The 22,044-nt window shown below is 34.7% G+C and overlaps 1 protein-coding gene across 4 annotated transcripts in view; it reads right to left on the reverse strand.

The window, feature by feature from the left end:
- Positions 1-22,044, reverse strand: part of LOC306854201 (serine/threonine-protein kinase DCLK1-like) — a gene marked incomplete at both ends in the record, with an annotated part of 41,420 nt that overhangs the window by 1,686 nt on the left and 17,690 nt on the right. The window contains 13 exons of one of the 4 annotated variants that reach the window (XM_079392029.1): positions 1,280-1,353; positions 4,641-4,754; positions 4,851-4,931; positions 5,014-5,110; positions 5,362-5,439; positions 5,672-5,805; positions 6,473-6,619; positions 7,244-7,363; positions 7,470-7,639; positions 7,733-7,814; positions 9,635-9,729; positions 17,100-17,216; positions 18,103-18,202. In XM_079392029.1, coding sequence (XP_079248155.1) covers positions 1,280-1,353; positions 4,641-4,754; positions 4,851-4,931; positions 5,014-5,110; positions 5,362-5,439; positions 5,672-5,805; positions 6,473-6,619; positions 7,244-7,363; positions 7,470-7,639; positions 7,733-7,814; positions 9,635-9,729; positions 17,100-17,216; positions 18,103-18,202 — 1,409 coding nt within the window. Of the gene's footprint in view, positions 1-1,279; positions 1,354-4,640; positions 4,755-4,850; positions 4,932-5,013; positions 5,111-5,361; positions 5,440-5,671; positions 5,806-6,472; positions 6,620-7,243; positions 7,364-7,469; positions 7,640-7,714; positions 7,815-9,634; positions 9,730-17,099; positions 17,217-18,102; positions 18,203-22,044 lie in introns of all 4 variants that reach the window. The other 3 variants (XM_079392028.1, XM_079392027.1, XM_079392026.1) reach the window with 3 other exon arrangements.

The following is a 22,044-nucleotide window of genomic DNA, read 5'->3' on the forward strand; positions in this document are numbered from 1 at the left end:
ACAATTAAACAGTGACTTTCCAAGACAACTAAATCAAAACTTGTGTTTTTGAATTAAGACTGAACTGTGGTTAAAGTGTTAAGTGAACTATTTAGAAGCAGTGCACCAAGCATAGTGAGCTCCTTACATCTCAAATCTGATTTATAAAAAGGCTAATATTATTTACAGGTTTTAAAATTATGTTAAATGTTTGTTAAATTACATTAAAAAATAAAAAATATATACACAAAATATATAAAATATATACATACATGTGTAATGTTTTTTAATGATTTTCAAAAGTTTTTTATGCTCAACAAAGCTACAATTCTTTAATCACAAGTGCAGTAAAAACAATTTAAAATGAATTCAGTTTTGCATCACAAGAATAAATTACATTTTGAAATATAAATGGAATTGCATTTTAGTCCTGTGATGCAAAACAGAATTTTCTCCATTCTTCTGTGTCACATGATCCTTTTGAAATTATTGAAGAATTATTTCTTATTCATTGCTGAAAACAGTTATTTGAAATATAATTTTTAAGTTTCACTGTCTCTTTTGGTCATTTTAATGCATCCTTGTGGAATAGAAGTATTAATTTCTTTAAAAAATTACTTCAAAACCCCAAATATTATTTAGAATGTAATATGTTTAAAATATTGTTATATTATTTTCCTTTTTTTTTTTTTTTTGTAAATTGTCCATAAAATCTCTTTTGTAAACTGTCGGATTCAATTTAATGCAATAATTACAGAAAATGTTTTTTATGAACAATTTACACAAAAATAAATCTTTACCATTTTATTTCATTTATTTTTGCACACAATGAAAGATTCCAGACCTAACGAATCAATAATGATTTCAGTTTTCATGATCGATTTCAGCACTTAGTTTCTACAGCTCTCCCGCCAACACATACATGTGCACAACAAACACTTTGACTGCACTCTGCAGTATATTCAGCACAGAACCGCACATTCAAGCCAGTGTGTAACTCATAACCAGCAGTGTCATGCATGCTGGGAAGTATGTGTACACTTCAAGTGTCCAAGCTTCTCAGAAAGCAAAGATGAACACCACTAAACAATAACACAGAGCAAAGAAAGAGAAAAGTGAAGCACTGACAAACAGAATTCAGCAAAGCACCACCAGAAAGCAATAAGGATGAACAAAGCATTAATGGCTAAAAGCAATGCATCACCCCACTGTATAGCACGAGGCACAGAGTGTGAAAGGAAAGGGACTATGGAGACTGCCAGCACGCTGCCATGGAAACACTGCCGCTCTGTGGGCATACCTTATCCAATACATCTCTGGGTGCGGGTAGCAGTCCAAAGACCCTGAACGCTTGATGGTAAACCCCTCGTCCGGCTGTGCAGACAGAAATGAGTGCAACTCAACAGATCAGATGTTTACTTTCACCGTGTAAAACAGCACAAGCTTTGAGCCACGAGGTGCTGTTCAATAATGGAGTTATATTTAGAGGCAGCTCTACAAAACAAGAACAGTAAAGTGCTTATAATGTTTCACCATTTCTACATACTGTATAGAGACACTCAGTTTGGGAAATAAAAACAACTATGAAGCTAATGAAACAGTAAACATGCAAAGCAATGTGCAAATAAAGCAAAACATAAATACGTATTTATGGGGTCAGTAAGACACATTCATTAAAAAAAGCACGTTTTCCACAAAAATATTAAGCAGCACAACTGTTTTCAACATTAATAATAATAAGTAATGTTTTGAGCAAATCAGCATATTAGAATTATCATTGAAAAAAATATTTGACACTGAAGACTGAAATTACGGATGCTGAAAATTCAGCTTTGCATAAAGGTCATTCAATTTTAATAATATTTCACAATATTACTGTTTATTGTATTTTTGATCAAATAAATGCAGCCTTGGTGAGCATAAGAGACCTCTTTCAAAAACATGAAAAAAAAAAAATCTTACTGACCCCACAAACTTTTGAAAGTTAGTACAACCCGAATTCTGGAAATGTTGGGACGTTTTTTAAATTTGAATAAAATTAAACATAAAAGCCAATATTTTATTCACAATAGAACATAAATAACATAACAAATGTTTAAATGGAGAAATTTTACAATTTTATGCACAAAATGAGCTCGTTTCAAATTCGATGCCTGCTACAGGTACCATGGTGTAGCATCTCCTCTTCTTTTCAAAACAGTTTGAAGATGTCTGGGTATCGAGGTTATGAGTTTCCGGAGTTTTGGTGTTGGAATTTGTTCCATTCTTGCCTGATAAAGGTTTCCAGCTGCTGAAGAGTTCGTGGTCGTCTTTGACGTATTTTTCTTTTAATGATGCGCCAAATGTTCTCTATAGGTGAAAGATCTGGACTGCAGGCAGGCCAATTCAGCACCCAGACTCTACTACTATGAAGCCATGCTGTTGTAATAGCTGCAGTATGTGGTTTTGCATTGTCCTGCTGAAATACACGTCGTCCGGAGGGGAGCATATGTTGCTCTAAAACCTTTATATACCTTTCAGCAATCATAATGCCTTCCAAAACATGCAAGTTGCCCATACTGTATGCACTTATACACCCCCATACCATCAGAGATGCTGGCTTCTACCCATCTTTACTTCTGAGAGACTCTGCCTCTCTAAGACATCCCTTTTATGTTACAGACCTGATATCAATTAACTTAATTAGTTGCTAGATGTTCTCCCAGCTGAATCTTTTCAAAATGTCTTGCTTTTTCAGCCCTTAATTGCCCCTGTGCAAACTTTTTTAAGACCTGTAGCAGGCATCAAATTTGAAATGAGCTCATTTAGTGGATAAAAGTGTCAAATTTCTCAGTTTAAACATTTGTTATGTTATCTATGTTCTATTCAATAAAATATTGGCTCATGTGATTTGAAAGCCTTTTAATTTAAAAAGCGTCCCAACATTTCTGGAATTCGGGTTGCATATATATATATATATATATATATATATATATATATATATATATATATATATATATATTAGGGGTGTAACGGTTCACAAAATTCACGGTTCGGTTCGATACGAGACTTTATATTTCTCTTGTGGCCCATACATAACCTGCTGAAAAAAAAGAAACATAGGTTGTTTTTGAAAGTCAGTACTTGAAATAAAAGCTTTTTATTTCATTGATTTTTATTGATGACTGCAGTGTTAATATTTTAATTATATGACTATTCATTGTAGGTAGCCTATAGCCTAACAGACCTGTTTTAAAAGACCTTTGTTAAAAACATTTTAATTGAGGAGTAAATATAGCCTAATCTTATCCTTGCAGCGCATCAGGTATGCGCTAATTATTGCGGGGCAAATTAATTGTACTTTTAATTTAATAATAAAAGTAACTTCATAATAATAATAATAGGCCTAATAAAAATAAGAATGTAACAGGTCTACATTAATTTGAAATGCCAAATCCTTTTAAGATTTTGACAATATCTCTGTCTATCGCCGATACAAGATCATCGTCTTTCGACGCACCCCAGCAAGGGGAGGTCGCGGGGCAGACAGCTCGTTGCCTGTTACATTGTTTGGGCTGCATTGTTGAGCGCAGTGGCACTGATATTTCACACACTTTAAGCTTTTATCTTCCAAACGTAATAGGATTAGTCCAACGAATCGTTCGGTTTGTAATGCGTAACGAACGGTTCAATACGAATGCGCGTATCGTTACACCCCTAACATATATATATATATATATATATATATATATATATATATATATATATATATATATATATATATAACATTAACAAGCAAGAACTAAACAAAAAACTAAAAAAATATCTAAACAAAGTGGCAATGTTTTGAAAGATGTTTTGAAATTTAGTTTACATGCGGATGCAAAACTAGTATGTGTAATGTTATGTAATTGCCCTACATGAAGAAAGTATGAAAATCTAAAAATATAGAAATCTTGAGTGTCTAATTTGATTCCGTCCCTGACAACAGTGCTGACAGTCATTATATAAGCAGAACACAGAATCAGAGAAAGAGATGTCACAGCCAGAAGAAAGCAGTAGGATGGAGTCTGCCAGGAGAGAAGAGGAATGAGAGAAGAAGAGCTGATGGATGAGTCAGCGAAGAGCTATGAGATGAGAGCACAACCTGCAGAATATTTTAACGCCTATAACTATATTTAAGTAGATTTTATTATAGCAGATTCAACTGCAGTGTACTGCAGACCTTCTTAAGGGTTTGTTCCAAAAGACCTGAGGGCTATTCAAACTCAAAACAATGTGAATTGAATGTCAATTTTTCATATCCAAACTATTGAACAAGAGAAAAACACAATCCAGTCATTCAAATCCTTGAATGCCGGGTACAATACATTGTGAAATAGATTAGATTTCCACTAATATTTGATTTGAGCATTTCGGTAATATTGTCAAAAATATGATTACACTTTATTTTAAGGTGTCTTTGTTATAGTGTATTTATACATTTAAGTACGGAGTAATATTTATTAACTACAAGTAATTACTATATGGTTAGGGTCAGGATTAGGTTTTGTCTTAGGGTTATTTGCATGTAATTATGCATAATGAATTGTTATTAGAATAGTAAGCACATGTAACATGTAACAAGGACACCTTAAAATGAAGTGTTACCAATATATATACATATAATATATATATCTTACTGCTATGACAGTGACTCCTGCTGTGGTGTTGTTGGGTTTGGGGCTCATGTTGAAATGTTTCTTAATCTTGCCGGCCACAGACAGCTGGTGCTGATTCTCACACATCCTGTCATCCTGAGAAAGAGCAGAAACAGTACCTCCACATATTAGTTTCCCACTAACAGTCTGAGAATAGCACATACACTTTAAAACAGACAGATAAAGTCTTACATTGACCCAGGGATGGTCTAACATCTGTAGAGCTGTGTACCTCTGGTCGACCTCCACCTGTAGCATGCAGGTAATAAGTGCCTGTAGAGAAAGGAAGTAAAAAGGGGTTTATGAGGTTTATTTTTCTTTCCAGAATTCTGAAACTTTGTTTTGGTATACTGGCCTTTGCAGAGTCAGATACATTGTCCCAGTATGGAAGAGGGAAATCCAGCTGTCCCATCAGAATCTGGTCAAAAAGAGCTTCCTGGTCATCTGTGCTCCTAAAAAAACACAGATATGCAAAGAAAAAAAAATAATATTAATGAATGTTTATTGTGCTTTTGCAAAAGGAAGTGAAGGTACAATTCTGCAGATGTGCAGGTCAAAACTGAATTACAGAACACGGCCACTAGAGGGAGTGATACATCAAATTTAACTGCATTTAACCTGTATATAATATAAGCTGTAAAGTTGTCTAAATTGAACTCGTATTGAATCCAAAATAAAAGTTACATGCTTATGTTGTTCTTACCCACGGAAAGGAGGGAAGCCGCAAAGCAATATGTATGTTATGACCCCGGCCGCCCAGATATCAACTTTCAATCCATACCTATAACATGAACAGAAAACACAATATGACAGCACTCTTTAAGCTATTTTCTAGACCAGGGGCCATATTCACAAAGAATTTTATCAACAAGTCCTATATTTCTGCATTAGAGGTAACTTTCAGCCTTCAAATTGTTTGTGAATACAGCCTCAGATCTTTAAAAAGCCTTGGTTTTCATGCTCTGTTATAATAACATTGCCATGCTAATGGATACATATATTTATTTATATACCCCTTCTCTGCGACGATCTCTGGAGCTACATAGGTTGGGGTGCCACATATAGTGTAAAGTGGTCCGTCCACAACTGTTGCCAAGCCAAAATCCCCCAGTTTCAGGGATTTGCTTCCATCCTGGTGCTCATAGACCTTAAACACATATAAATGCACATCAATCTGCGTCCAAATATTTTCTATTTAGTTTCAGGAAACAGATCTTTTTCTTTTTTTTGCATATAAGATTATAAATAAAATTAAGTATTAAATATAACTGAAACCAATTTTTAAATAAGAAAAAACATATTAAAAAACGTATATACACATATAAACACACACACACACATACTGTACATACTATAATTAAAACTAAATGTAATTAAAATGAATAAAATTAAATATTTTAGCAGACTGTTTGTGTCTGGTTTTCAGCTTTATCTCAATTATGCAGAAAACTGGTAAAAAAATTTTTTGTCAATTTACAGCATGCATTAATCTTATCTGCCACAACTTTACATAACTCATGGGGTATTAATATAAGCACCAGGCACAACAGCCTTTGTCAGAGTTGTTTTGTTCTTCATGCTGTCATTAGAGAATCTACTTTGAACACAGTGTTGTGTCTGAAGTTATAAACTACGTCCAGTATTGAGTTAAGTTATCTTTGTTCTAAAGCTTGAGTAAGAAGCGTTATTTAAGGTATCTGCACTCTAGAAAAACATATTGCATTTGCCTCTCTCAGATGTGAGTGTCATTCCAAGATGCATTTGTGAATTACTGTATAGTGAAAATATCCTCTCTGTAAAATTCAAACACCCACCAGAAGATTCTCAGGCTTGATGTCACGGTGAACAATGTTAAGGCCGTGCAGATATTTGATAGCGCTGGCCAGGTTATACAGCATCCCGCTGGCATCCCGCTCTGTGTATTTGTTGGAGGAGGTGATGGCATCAAAGAGGTCGCCACCCTGTTCATGCACACACAATTTCACCGTGCATTCAGGGACAATATCTGAGCGGTCAAGTTTAGTGCAATACAAAAAAACATTATTGAAAAGTAGTCAGTTTCTTATTATGTTTCGACAGTATCTACAGTATGAGGTTTGTAAGATTTGTTAATGTTTTTAAAAGAAGTCTCTTATGCTCACCAAGGCTGCATTTACTTGATCAAAAATATAGTAGAGACAGTAATATTATGAAATATTCTTACAATGCAAAATAATAAATTTCTATTTTGATATATTTTAAAATGTAATGCAATGTAATTTTCAGCATCCATTACACCAGTCTTCAGTGTCACATGATTCTTCAGAAATCTTATTTCCTGCTGAAGAAGCATTTCTGATTAATACTAGGTAATGATTTTGTGGAAACCATGATCAATCTTTTCCCAGGATTGTTTGATAAATAGAAAACTGAATTTGAAGTTTGAAATTTATGTGAAATAGAAATCTTTTGTAACATTACACAAACAAAATAGTCTTTCCTGTCACTTTTGATCAATTTAACGCATCCTTGCTGAATAAAATAATTAATAAAAAAAATTAAAGATCATTTAAAGAACGTATTAAGCTGAATGTTAGATGTTTCACCTTGACCAGCTCCATGACCAGGTAGAGTTCACTGTGTGTGTCCATTTCTTCAATCAGCAGAACAATATTAGGATGCTTCACTTTCCGAAGAATGGACACTTCATTCTGGATCATGTGTTCCTGTGAGCCACAAATGTAACACAGATGATCTTGCAGCATTATTTTGTGTGATTTCATAAAAGTGCATTGTCGTCACTGAACAGGATTTTTTTAGAAATCATCTTACCTTCCCTCTGCATTTGCTCTTGTTAATGATCTTCAGAGCGTACTCTCGGCCTGTGGATCTCTCCAAACACTCTCGGACCACAGCAAAGTTCCCATCGCCAATCATTCGTCCCACCTTGTACCTCTCGGCTATGGAAGCAGGAACCTGAGGATAATCCTCCATCAGCTCAGCTAGAAGAAAAGATTTGGGATGTAACATTCAGATGAAGATGATAAAACAATGATAAACTTTCGTCATAGTCTCACAGGGTTCCTCACCTTCACTGCCCGGCCCATCGCCCTCGTCCATGGAGCTGCACACCTTGGTGGAGGCCAGAGAGAGGGAGGAGCCACTGTGCTGAGAGCCCTGTCAGGGAAATTGAAGGGCCATTTTACAACTTTCTTTGGGTTAGTGAGAAGACTAACTCATTTTGTCACTGTCTTTTTAAATATTGTTAAACAAGTTATTATATAAATCATAAGTGTTGTTCAAAGATCTGGCACATTATATGGTATTGGAAATAATAACCTACAGTATAAAGGGCAATCTAAAAGACTACCACAAAATTTGGGATTTGTTTATACAGTTTCTTGAAAATACCCAAATATTAGCACAGGCGATAAATTCCTCTCACTCTGCTGATTGGTATGTGTATATACAGTATGTTGCGCTTTTGTATTTGCAAATATGTTGATATGCCTGACTTAGTTTACTCTAATAACTTCTTTACCTGTATAATTTTCTATAAATATTTTCATGCTATCTTCCATGTCTTTTTTTTTTGCAACAAAAAAGTTGTTAAATGTTGATATTCTGTATTAAATAGACCCATATCTTAAAAGGACAGTGCATCCAAAAATGAAAATTCTGTAATAATTTCCTCACTCTTTTGTCGTTCCAAACATGTATATTTTTCTTTCTTCTGATGACCATGAAATGAGAATCTGAAGAATGTTGGTAACTTAACAGTTTTGGTTCCCATTGATTTTTACTGTATTTTCTGTCCATACAATGGAAGTCAAAAGAAAACAACCATATTTAATTTCTAACATCCTTCAAATTGTCTTCTTTTGTGTTTCACAGAAGAAAGAAAGTCATGCAGGTTTGAGGGTGAGTAAATGATGACAGCATTTCATTTTTGGATGGACTAACCCTTGAAACTGAGCAGAGGTATTGCAGAGGGAAATAAAGGTCAGTTTCTATGGAAACAGCTTGGGTGTGCTAAGAATATTCACGTCTGGAGCGGGGCAGGCGAGGTGAAATTCAGTGATGTTTAATCCACTGACACCATGACATACCATCGACCAAGAATGAATACAGTTTCAGTCAGACTATATTAGCTGCACCGAACATTAATTCAAAAGGCTGTTCAGTTGAAACAATGTTGCATGTTTGTCTTCAGGCACTACTGTACATCTACATCTCAGAGAATTATCTGTAATTGAGTTTTTCGTTTTCAGCAGGTAACTTTCTTTAAAGCTATGTCAAGTCATCTTTGGCATGTGTATAGATGGACGCTATTGTTCGAAGGTTTGGGGTTGGTAACATTTGGTAATCATTGATCAAATACAACAAAACAATACTAATGTGACATATTATTACAATTAAAAATGTGAATACACAAAAAATGTAAGCTGCATTTTTGGCAGCCATTACTCCAGTAATAAAAAAAAATCAGGATGAGCACACTGTTGTGAGAATCAACTAGCTTTTTGAGAATATGCAGCTAAATGGAATTTTAATAGAATGTTGAAAGTGTAATTTCACTTATTTGAGCTACAGAACAAAAGCAAATACAACTAATTTAATACCATGAGCTAGCAAAGCAGAAAAAAACAGGGTAATGTTGACAAATAATATGATTTAGATTTATCATAGAGTGAGAGGAAATGAAGCAGGCATACAGCCAGGTCAAGAAGCTTGTCTGTTGTTGCTAGGATACATTTTGGGTGAATGTGGCATTATTTAAATGGATGTGTTTAACAGCAATTCAGTGTGATTCAGCACTAAATGTGCAAATTAAAGCACCTGAAATACAATTAGGGATATTCAATAAGAAAGACGAAAGCATTTGATTCAGTGAAAGACACTGTAAATGTAGATAAGTTGCTTCCACTTTAAAGGCGTTTTAGTGCATTACAGCAAATGCAGATGTTGTGAAAGGTCTTTGAAGTTAGAGGTCTCACCCTTCGTCTCCTCAGACTGGCTGGACTGGTGGGAGATGGACTGGGAGATTTGCCTGACCGTGGGGTCGACAGCTGACTACCTGCTGTTCCGTTAGCTGAAATACAGAAAAACAGAATTCATTTTCAGTTAATGTTGGAATATGAATCAAGGCAGGTTGGTAAATCTCATAAATTTGATCAAAAATGACATATTTCACCCCAAAATCAATTTGCAGGAAGAAAATAAAGTTATTTTTAGGATCATTGCTTGGCTGCATTTATGTATGTTTTATGCATATATATGTATGTGTGTGTATATATATATATATATATATATATATATATATATATATATATATATATATAATATTTTTTTCTGCCCTGAAAATTATGTACCTAAAAAAAGATCAAATATATACTTAATAGATAATAAATAATTAAAATATAATAAACTAATAATTAAGTTCAAATACAATATTATTAAACACAAACTGTCAATATGACAGTATATACTCAGTATAAGTACAGATAAGTACAGGCTACATCAGACTATGTTCAATAACTTAAACAAGGAAACTCAATATTAAAAAAAATATTGACCACTAAAACACTTTCACTACAAACAGATCCTTCAATATTAGAAGCATGCACATACTGCTTAGAAATTTGATGAAAACACGTATCACACACATGAAAAATCAGCAAAGCATAAATATTAACCCTTCATTCAGATACAATACCAAACTAAAAAAGAACTAATTTAATTCTTCTACACCGCCTCAAGCAAAAAAAAACAAATAAAACTCTAAATATCTCACCTTTACGAACTCGCAGCACAAACCCATTTGTACTACCTGCTAAAGAGAGCAGCAGGCTGCCAGAGCAAACAGCGATTCCTCCTGCGCTCATAGTGACTGTTAGGCAGCGAGAGTATGAATGAGAGTGGGAGAGGAGGAGAGGATGTATGTCTGCTGGCCTTCTGCGCACACCTTACGTCATAAACTGCCACAGAGGGAGGAGTTTAGCTCATAAACATGCCATATTGTAGTTGCAGCGCTGTCTGGGTGACTATAAAGATCTCCAAAAAGATCTCACGGCAAAACACTATGAAGGTGCTTCTGAACGGCGTAAGTGCAACCGAGCGGATGGCGTGGTGTTTTGAGTGGATTTCTGAAGTATCTCAAGTATTGTTTGAAAACAAATAAAGCTGTTTGAAGATCTGATTACGCTATGATTCAGAGATATGACCACTAATATGATTTCTTCAAAGCACATTAAGTAATATATAAATCCATCTCAGTCTCAGATATCACTGCTACTCTGTGTTTGTGTGTCACTATGATCTGAATATCGTGCTTCCCTGGCCAACCGTGTACGCTATCACAGCCTGACATAATTCAGCATGTGGAGAGAGTGTGAATGCATCATCGTGTTATTTTGGGGATGGAAAACAGATTTGAAGGATTATCAGATCATTCATGTGTGTGATCACCGAACGACGAACTTGGGGAAAACATTAGTCAGAGCAATAATTAGTGACAGGGAACAGCAGTGAGAACTTCACTTTAAAACTTGATCTCACTTCATATATTCACATATAGTTTCTGAGGGATGGATGTTGATGATTAGAGGGATTTTTTAGTTTATACACTTTAAAAATGGTCATGTAAAGGAATGCAAAAATGCTACAGTAAAACCTTGTTTGTTAGTTAAACAGTAAGTTTCCTTAATCTATATAGTGAAAAACTGTAATTAATGGGATGGTTCATGTCATTTTAGCAAATGCCAATTGTTAAATGTACAACTCAAAAGAACAAGCCAACTTATTATTTGCAGTGAAAAGCCATAATATGTCTTTGATGTGTCTTGTAAACACAGTAATTTAGGTCTTAAGTGAAAGTAAACAGCTGAGAAAATATAATGGATAAGGCAGTTCTTAAAGTGACAGCAGTCTAATGCTTCTGTCTGTCATTCATGTTAATCAAACTTTTATTAGAAGAAATATATATTTAATCTACACAGTGGATATGCAGTGGTTTTATACATTTGATTTCTTTATACATTGTATGTAGTATTTCTTATTTATTTGTTCTATTGTAGTTGTTTTATTTGTCATATTGCTTGTAATCAGTTTCTTATTATTTAATCACTGACTGTTTACTTGTCTTCAGTGAGCTTGAGTTTAAATTTTTTTTTTATTTAGGCTAGTATTAGTTTTTTGTGATATTGACACTGCTGACAACAATTACGAAATTGTTATGCTATCAAAAATTGTGATATCATAAAGACCTTATTTAAAGCAAATATAACTATATTGTGATATATATTATTACCATGAAATAAAATTACTCATATCATGACATAAGATTTTGTGCATATCGCCCACCCCTACTTCTTACATGATGTTAATTATATAAAAATGTTGTATATAATATTACAAATAAACGTTTCACTCAGAAATAAGTAAAATTGGTGGTAAATATCATTTAATGTTGGTTTTAACTAAGCCACAATAAAAGCAATCTTTACATGAATAGTAAATGTTGTCAACAGATCTTGCAGACAGCTAAATTACACAACGACCAAACCACACAAGCACCCAATGTACTGTCTGCGATGTTCTTGGGGTACAACTTCAAGGCACATCTCTGGAGACAAAACCATACTTAGGACAGACACTGACCTCAACTAAAACACTTAAAAAGAAAAGCTAAATCTTAAACTACATCACATGCTATGTGAAACTGATTAAAATATGTAGGCTACTTACATGAAAAACTTTCAATTACATAATTATATGTTAAATGTATAAATTAATATATAATATATTTAAAAATATAAAGCAATATAAATAATACATTTCATCCCATTCATTTATGATTAAGATATTGTGCTGACCTGAAACCCAGAGGGAAATGACTAATATCAGCTTACATCAAACTTCAGTCTTATGCTCACAGTGTGGGAGCCACTATCCAGCAAATTAAGTCATTTCCATATTTCATTACTTTTGCTTAGACCACTATTATCCTTGACTCTAATATTTGGGAAAAATTTGAACAAAGGCACCAGTAAATTTATTACCAGCCAAAGCATTTCTAATTGAAATATCTGTTAAAGATGTCTTATAAATTTTTATTTTATTTTAGCTAGTTGCCAAGACAACATTTTTCAATTTCATTTAAACTAAAACTTGTTAAAATTAAATTCTATGAATTCTAAATTTTATATCACAATTAAATTACTGAAACTTTATCTACAATTAAAATGAAAACAAAACACGTAAACATAATTTAATTAAAATGTTAATAAAAACAATTATATATATATATATAGTCAGGTCCATATATATTGGGACATCGACACAATTCTAACATTTTCGGCTCTATACACCACCACAATGGATTTCAAATGAAACAAACATGTGCTTTAACTGCAGACTGTCAGCTTTAATTTGAGGGTATTTACATCCAAATCAGGTGAACGGTGTAGGAATTACAACAGTTTGCATATGTGCCTCCCACTTGTTAAGGGACCAAAAGTAATGAGACAGAATAATAATCATAAATCAAACTTTCACTTTTTAATACTTGGTTGCAAATCCTTTGCAGTCAATTACAGCCTGAAGTCTGGAACGCATAGACATCACCAGATGCTGGGTTTCATCCTTGGTGATGCTCTGCCAGGCCTCTACTGCAACCGTCTTCAGTTCCTGCTTGTTCTTGGGGCATTTTCCCTTCAGTTTTGTCTTCAGCAAGTGAAATGCATGCTCAATCGGATTCAGGTCAGGTGATTGACTTGGCCATTGCATAACAGTCCACTTCTTTCCCTTCAAAAACTCATTGGTTGCTTTTGCAGTATGCTTTGGGTCATTGTCCATCTGCACGGTGAAGCGCCGTCCAGTGAGTTCTGAAGCATTTGGCTGAATATGAGCAGATAATATTGTCCGAAACACTTCAGAATTCATCCTGCTGCTTTTGTCAGCATTCACATCAATAAATACAAGAGAACCAGTTCCACTGGCAGCCATACATGCCCACGCCATGACACTACCACCACCATGCTTCACTGATGAGGTGGTATGCTTAGGATCATGAGCAGTTCCTTTTCTTCTCCATACTCTTCTCTTCCCATCACTCTGGTACAAGTTGATCTTGGTCTCATCTGTCCATAGGATGTTGTTCCAGAATTGTGAAGGCTTTTTTAGATGTCGTTTGGCAAACTCTAATCTGGCCTTCCTGTTTTTGAGGCTCACCAATGGTTTACATCTTGTGGTGAACCCTCTGTATTCACTCTGGTGAAGTCTTCTCTTGATTGTTGACTTTGACACACATACACCTACCTCCTGGAGAGTGTTCTTGATCTGGCCAACTGTTGTGAAGGGTGTTTTCTTCACCAGGGAAAGAATTCTTCGGTCATCCACCACAGTTGTTTTCCGTGGTCTTCTGGGTCTTTTGGTGTTGCTGAGCTCACCGGTGCGTTCCTTCTTTTTAAGAATGTTCCAAACAGTTGTTTTGGCCACGCCTAATGTTTTTGCTATCTCTCTGATGGGTTTGTTTTGTTTTTTCAGGCTAATGATGGCTTGCTTCACTGATAGTGACAGCTCTTTGGATCTCATCTTGACAGTTGACAGCAACAGATTCCAAATGCAAATAGCACACTTGAAATGAACTCTGGACCTTTTATCTGCTCATTGTAATTGGGCTAATGAGGGAATAACACACACCTGGCCATGGAACAGCTGAGAAGCCAATTGTCCCATTACTTTTGGTCCCTTAATAAGTGGGAGGCACATATGCAAACTGTTGTAATTCCTACACCGTTCACCTGATTTGGATGTAAATACCCTCAAATTAAAGCTGACAGTCTGCAGTTAAAGCACATCTTGTTCGTTTCATTTGAAATCCATTGTGGTGGTGTATAGAGCCAAAAATGTTAGAATTGTGTCGATGTCCCAATATTTATGGACCTGACTGTATAATGCTGTTTGAAAGAACTTTCAGAACAAATAAAAAACAATTACACTTTTAATTTTGATTTGTTAGTCTAGACTGCATGGCAGATCTCTGCCCCGTGAGACATTCTGCCAGAGTATATTTGTAATCAGGAACCTCTTTCCATATATCATTCACACGCTCATCTATCTGGTAGCCAAACAAGTCTGTTCTCTCAAAACAACATTAGCAATATCCCTCGTAAACAATTTGGCCCAATCACCCAGTTTATGCCCACCTGTGTCGTTTCCACACTGTGTCAACCATTTGAGGTTGATACTAAGTACCAGCTCTTTACAAAACAGCACACGCAGCAAGACGGTTCCGAGGACTCATTTTGCACATGGCTGGAATACAAAATTTGAAGAACAGGCCCAACCTGAAGCACAATAATTGTTCTGTTTTAGTTGTTGTTTTTAACATGTCTCACTACAGCTTACTGAGTCATGAAAGCCTGACCAGATGAAAGCCTGGTGTTTGCCTGGAACATCAACATCAGGAAGTGATGATTCATGACCTGTTCCAGGAAAAATAATTAAACCTAGATCAATCGGATGCTCAGGATAACATTTTGTGCAGTTTTTGTTCAGTTAGAATAGCTACAAACAATCTGGTTTGGGAGGCCTCTGTTTAAACAGACAACACTCACTAGTGAACAAATGAGCCACAGCATCAAAATACGCCAAGAACTGTATGTACAGTTTGTCACAAAAACACTGTGACTACACTGCTGTCAGAACAATGCATGTGTAGAGTAACACAACAAAATTGTGCCAATGTGTCAAACAGTGAAGCATCCAGAACCCTGCTGAAAAAAGCGGTCTAAGGTGGTCTAAGATGCAGGCCAGTTAGGTTTTAAAATAGTTAAGAGTGCAATTTCATCTAGCCAATTGCCTGATAAACTAGCGAAACACCATGCGCCTAAGAGGAAGACATGAACAGAACAGAACAGAACAGAACAGAACAGAACAGAACAGAACAGAACAGAACAGAACAGAATAAAGGTCAACATAACAGAAGAAAACAACAGAGGAGAACATAAAATGGATCATAAGAATAGAACAGAATAGAATAGAATAGAATAGAATAGAATAGAATAGAATAGAATAGAATAGAATGAAGTAGAAGAATACAACATAATGAATCATAATAAGAATAGAATAGAATAAAGGAGAATGGAATAAAGGAGAACAACAGATTAAAACATTTAACAGAACAGCATAGAATAGGGTGGAACAACATAGAAGAGAACATAACAGACCGAATAATAAGAACATAAGAATAGAATAAGACAATATAGAATAAAACTATAATAGGACAGAATGAACAATACAATGAAATATAAACAATAGAACAATAGAATTGTAGAAAACATTAGAATGGATCATAATAAGAATAGAATAGAAGAGAATAAAGGAGAACATAACAGATTAAAATTGAATAGAATACAAAATAACAAAAGAGAAGAGAACATAATAGAACACAATAGAATAGAACAGTTGAGAATAAATGGATTGTAATATAGAATAGAATAGAATAGAATAGAATAGAATAGAATAGAATATTTTTACTATTCTAAAAATGGTTTGACTGTTGGTGATTTTAGAGTCTGCTTGAAGGTATCAAATGAAACCATTCAGTACTGGGTGAGCTAAACATTAATTACACATGATTACCTTAATCCATTCATCTGTTCATCCACTGATGTAAAACGTAGTTTTGTCATTACCAGAACCCTGCGAAAAGTTCCAGCTTAGCAGACAATTAGACTACATCAACACCAAACACAGGCATCACAGTGACTTGAACACTGCAACATCCCATTAAATGAATCTGTTAACTGCCACAGGAGTTCATTAAAGATGGAGAGATTGAGAATGTGTGACAGGTGTCAGCTAAATTAGCTCCCTAATTTGGGACATTACTCCTCAAACATTACTCCGGGGGAAGTCGTGGCCTAATGGTTAGAGAGTCGGACTCGTAATTGAATTGGGGGGGTGAATGTCCAGCGCTCTCTCCACCCTCAAAACCACGACTGAGGTGCCCTTGAGCGAGGCACCGAACCCCAAACTTCTCCCCGGGCGCCGCAGCATAAATGGCTGCCCACTGCTCTGGGTGTGTGTTCACGGTGTGTGTGTGTTCACTGCTGTGTGTGTGCACTTTGGATGGGTTAAATGCAGAGCACAAATTCCGAGTATGGGTCACCATACTTGGCCGTATGCCACGTCACTTTCATTTTCAAACACATCTTCTGAGAATCAAAGAGATACAAAGATAATTAAGGCTACAAACTGCAACACTCCACACTCATCCATGGTTAAAATTCTGCGACTGCAATGAATCAACTAACAAGCACCCAGTTTAGATTTCATGACTCACTCCTACATGCATGAGTGTCAGCCTACTATACCCAACCTACAGTTTACAGCTACAGGAATGCTTTTATAAGCAGTATATATTATTAAATATCAGTCTGCTGTTAAGACCCATACCTGAGCTGCTGGAACCAGGGGACTTGCTTCTTCTTGATGGTCCACCGCTGCGGGGAGAGCAGCGGCCCTGCATGGAAGAAATACGGCCATAGGACTGCGACTTCACCACCCTGCATTCTGAGAAAGCAGAAAAAGACAAAAACAAAATCTGAATTCAGTCTGCTTTTACTTCAGAGGCCACAGCAAATCTTTTTCCCATACAACTCTACACTATGAGCCTCCTGTCTCTGAAAAACACAAGCGCCTCATCTGTGTGGACGACCTGATGTCACCACCGATCAATCTACCGCAACCTCAGTCTGACCCAAACATGTCAGTCTGACATACTGGAGGTCTGATCAGAAGAGATCTGACAGGCTGGTTTGCTCTCAGACCACATGCACAGAGTCAATATGTCTATCAATAGGATTTTAAAATAGCTCATAGTCTGGTGCATGATTCTGCATAGTAAATGTCAACAGCAATTAGTTTTGTTTAATAAAAATGTATAGTAATCAACTAATGTGATAATATTAGTTACAAATGTCAATAAATAATGGTACTGCTAAATAAACATTTTACCTTAATATGTTATTTTTTTAGAAAAAGCAGCATTTTAAAATGGAAAACACATTTGCTTTTAATGTCAGTAAAGCTTGAAAATAGATGCAAATGACAACACTGACACAGACAGCTGGAAACAAATGCTACAGTTAATTAATTAAAACAAACACCAGGGGAAGAGCTTATTATCAAAATTAAAATCCCACAACTATACAATATTAGACAAGATGTTTATTTTGTCAGAACAGCTCATTTAAATCTATAAGTTTAATTATTAATTACTACAACAGAATATGAAGGACTAACTTTTAATAGTTATTGCAACCTAATATCATTTGATTTAAATAGACAGTTACAGAAGTTTAGTCATGTAATTGAGGTCTGTGGCACAGCTGTTGTTGGTCCTAGGAAAACAGTCACACTTTAAAAAGGGATGGACTTTTATCCAACAGGAAGTTACCACTCTCATCCAACAGGAAGTCATCCTGGTAGCGGAACTTCTCTGGGCCGCAGGCAATAAATATATCATCTTCGCCAAAGAAGTCCTGAAGGCATGTCACCTACAGAATCAACAGAGGTAGACTTATTATTCACCTAAACATCAGTACATTCGAAAAATACACTTCCGTTCAAAAGTGAGAAGTTGGTTATATTTTAAATGTTTTTTTAAATTCTCTTATGCTTAGCAAGGCTACTTTTTTTGATAAAAAATAGAGTGAATACAGGAATTAGGGTTCGAACGATTATCGGTGGCGATTTATGTGGTTATCGGTATCGGTCATTTTCAAAACCTTTTGCCGATAAAATACTTTAAAAGCATTTAAAGAAAGTTTTTGACAGAGGTCTTGTTATTCTTAATTTTGACATTAATTTTCATTTTTAAACCAGACATATATACAGTATATATGTCTGGTTTATATACCAATTATTACAGATCAATATTTTAACCGATATCGGTTAAAATATTGATCTGTAATAATTGGTATCGGCATCTGCCCTGAAAATCACATATCAGTCGACCCCTAACAGGAATATTGTGAATTATTATTACATTTTAAAGGAATTGTTTTCTATTTTAATACATTTCAATATATGTGATTAATTCCTGTGATGGCAAAGCTGAGTTTTCAGCATCATTACTCCAGTCTAAAGTGTAAAATAATCATTCTAACATGTTGATTTGCTGTTAAAGAAACATGCATTGTTATTATCAATGTTAAAACTTGCTTACTTATTTTATTTTTCAGATTTCTTTGAAGAATAAAAAAGTGCAGCATTTATTTGACATAGAAATTTTTTGTTACATTATAAATGTCTTTACTTTTAATCAATTTAATATGTCCTTCTTGAGTAAAAGCATTAATTAGTATCTTACAGACCCAAAACTGTTATATGCATATTATACATGTATATTTGTATATACAGTAAATACAATTTTTTCGAGGTTCTAATACAGATAAATATATAGAATTTCACCAATGTCCAATATAATTGAAAAATATATATATATATATCATGCAGCTTGTAAATAGATGCATTTTCAAAAATAAATACTACATAGCCTAAGTTGTAAAGATATTAGGCTAAATAAATAAATTAGGCTGAAATAGGCTGAATAAAATAATCCATTCATCTAAAGTCAATAATTCAAGGCTCAGATGTAAGAGCCAATTTAATCAGAGTCTCAAACCGTGTTTAACATCCTCATTCTAAAGGTCAGTGATCAGTGATTCATACAGCTGCATGAATGAGAAGGCAGTTTAGCATCTCACTTTAATGTATCATTTACATATACCAATGAGAACATGTTGCTGTAGCAACAGTGACGTCATTACCAAGATCAGAGTAAGATGATTCAGTCAAGTGGCAAAAAATGACCTAATGCTCTCACGCTGAGTGCAAAAACAGTGAATGATCCAATATTCAGAGATATTACAGCAGTATAAATGGTATCACTGATGAAAGCGGGTAATAAGTCTGCTAATGTACGTGTGATCTTTTGTGTGCAATACAGCAGAGGGTTAGTTAGACCTAACATTTTAAAGGCGATACATCTGTTTTTGTTTCTGTGTTATGAAACTGGCTAAGAAATATAATGCAGTGAGGAAAACTATACTTCAAATTAAACCCAAATGAATTCTTAGACTCAATGAAACATCATTGCACATTAAATCAAAGACTATTTTGACAATGACAGATAGAGGACAAATCGAATGAAATTCAACGATTCATTATGTATAAATGGTTGATAGTTATATATGGCATTACTTCAGTGGTAAACATCCAAGTTAATCCAGAGAGAGTCTTCATCATAAGCTCAATTTTCTGGGGTTTTGATCTTGTTTTTGATTCATTTATTGCTCCACTAGAGCATTAGAGTATAAGTGTAATTTTGAATGGTCATCAAATTGAGGAATATGCTTTTAAGAACAGTGTAGAACAGTCCATTGCTGAATACTGACTGTTTGTGCTGTAAAGCATTAAAAGCAAGGGAATAAACTCTGCATTCATTTTAATACAATGGTAATATTCACATAGTCTTTTATGGCAAGCTGGGAATCTGCTAAATCTGGCAGTCTGATCACATGTTTTGTCTGTCAGGTTGTGCACGAAATGTCATCTTGTGCTGCACCACCACCTACTGGAAAGCATGCAAACTCACAATAATAAAAAGAAATAGCGTTAGAACTAATAGGCACCGACTTATTAAAATAATAGTAATAAATAATAATAATAATAATAAATCCAGTTTATTGCTTTTTCCAAGCCACAAACTGAAGCAACCATATTTTATGAGATATTTTTTTAAACTGACTGTGTGGAAAGATGCAAATGTTTACAGATGTGATTATTTTTTATTACCTTAATAAACATTCCATTTGCTTTCTTTAAATCAGATATAAGTTTTAAATAAAAAACTTTAAGTGCTAAAAAAGCCAAACAGTTTACTACAGTACATGCCACAATGAAAAAAAAAAAAACCTGGAACCTAACAAGGCAAAAACCTTCATTGGCTGAAAATTACATGGCACAGAAAACCAAATAATAAATTTAAACATGCCATTTGTATCCAAGTGGTCATTTCTCCTGATCACCACAAGAGAGCACAAGCACTTTGCAGCTTTTCATTTTTCAGTTGCCACCAACAAAGACTACAGAACTAATTCTTAAAAGTAATACTTCTTCTTCTGCCCAAGACTTTCAGCATCTCTGATGCTCTTGAAGCCTCTGGAGTCACCTGCCATATCTCAGCACCAAAATGTCATAATAATATGAACGAGTTCTTTTCAATTGGGACAGTATACAGAGGTAAACTGATGACAACACTCACAGTTTACTAGTAACATTCACACGTCATTCACCTATTATGACATCAGATTACATCCAGATAAACAAATTTAAAGATCACAAGATCAGAAAAACCTAAGATGGTCTGGAAAACTAGTCATTTTGCTTTGATTTGATTTGAAGTCTAAATCTCCTGGCTTTAAGTCAGTCTCTTGGCAGGAACAGTTTGTACCAGGCAGGAGCCGTAAAACTCAAAAACACACTCAATGTTTTCAATCCATATCCTCCATCTGAAGTAGTGACTAAAACTGGCTCTACATGTAAAGAAAATTGGATTGAAGTGAAACAATGTACTCCATTCCTTCCTAAACCTCTTAAAATATAGCAAAGTGTTTTCCTGAACTCAGTTAACTTGACTTATTGTTCTAAAAGTTAGTAGCAGCAAGTAACTAGTCCACATACAGTATCTGTGTTCAGAATGAAATAACTGGTCAGGAATATTCAGTTATCCATTACTGTAAGCATCATCTATGAGGATGTATAAATAAATCAGGGCAATACAGAGATATGACCTTCTCTGAGGTTCCATAATTGTGGATAACAGCTGCATGCTAAAGTTAATGAGCACCTCCTGCAGGTTTATGTCCTGTTTGACAGGAAGCTTTTTACTGGGGTTTCCTCTCAATGCATTACTAGGATGCAATTCATCTGCGAAGCCATTACTGACACTTATCTACAGATCCGTAATGCAGAAATACATATTACATAAAGCCTTTAAGAGTTTGGGATATGATCATTGACTAAATGAAGCTTTCATTACTAAATAAATATTACATGGAATATTACTATTACACTACACATTTTAGATAATATAATCTCACTGTTGTGTGATTACATTTAGATTAATTGTAAAAAATATATTCCATTCTTTGTAATCAACAACATGAGAAGGATCTGCAGAGGGAGGAAATTTGAAAAGATAGAAAAAATTAGGGAGAATAAATTATGAAAAATATATTGTCATAATGTAATCAGTAAAAAGTAACTGTTGTCTGATTATGAGCATTATACAATGTAATACAATCTAAACATAGGTATTTAATTTTTGGAATCC

This window comes from Barbus barbus, assembly GCF_936440315.1.
Source record: "Barbus barbus genome assembly, chromosome: 34".
NCBI classification, from domain to species: domain Eukaryota; kingdom Metazoa; phylum Chordata; class Actinopteri; order Cypriniformes; family Cyprinidae; genus Barbus; species Barbus barbus.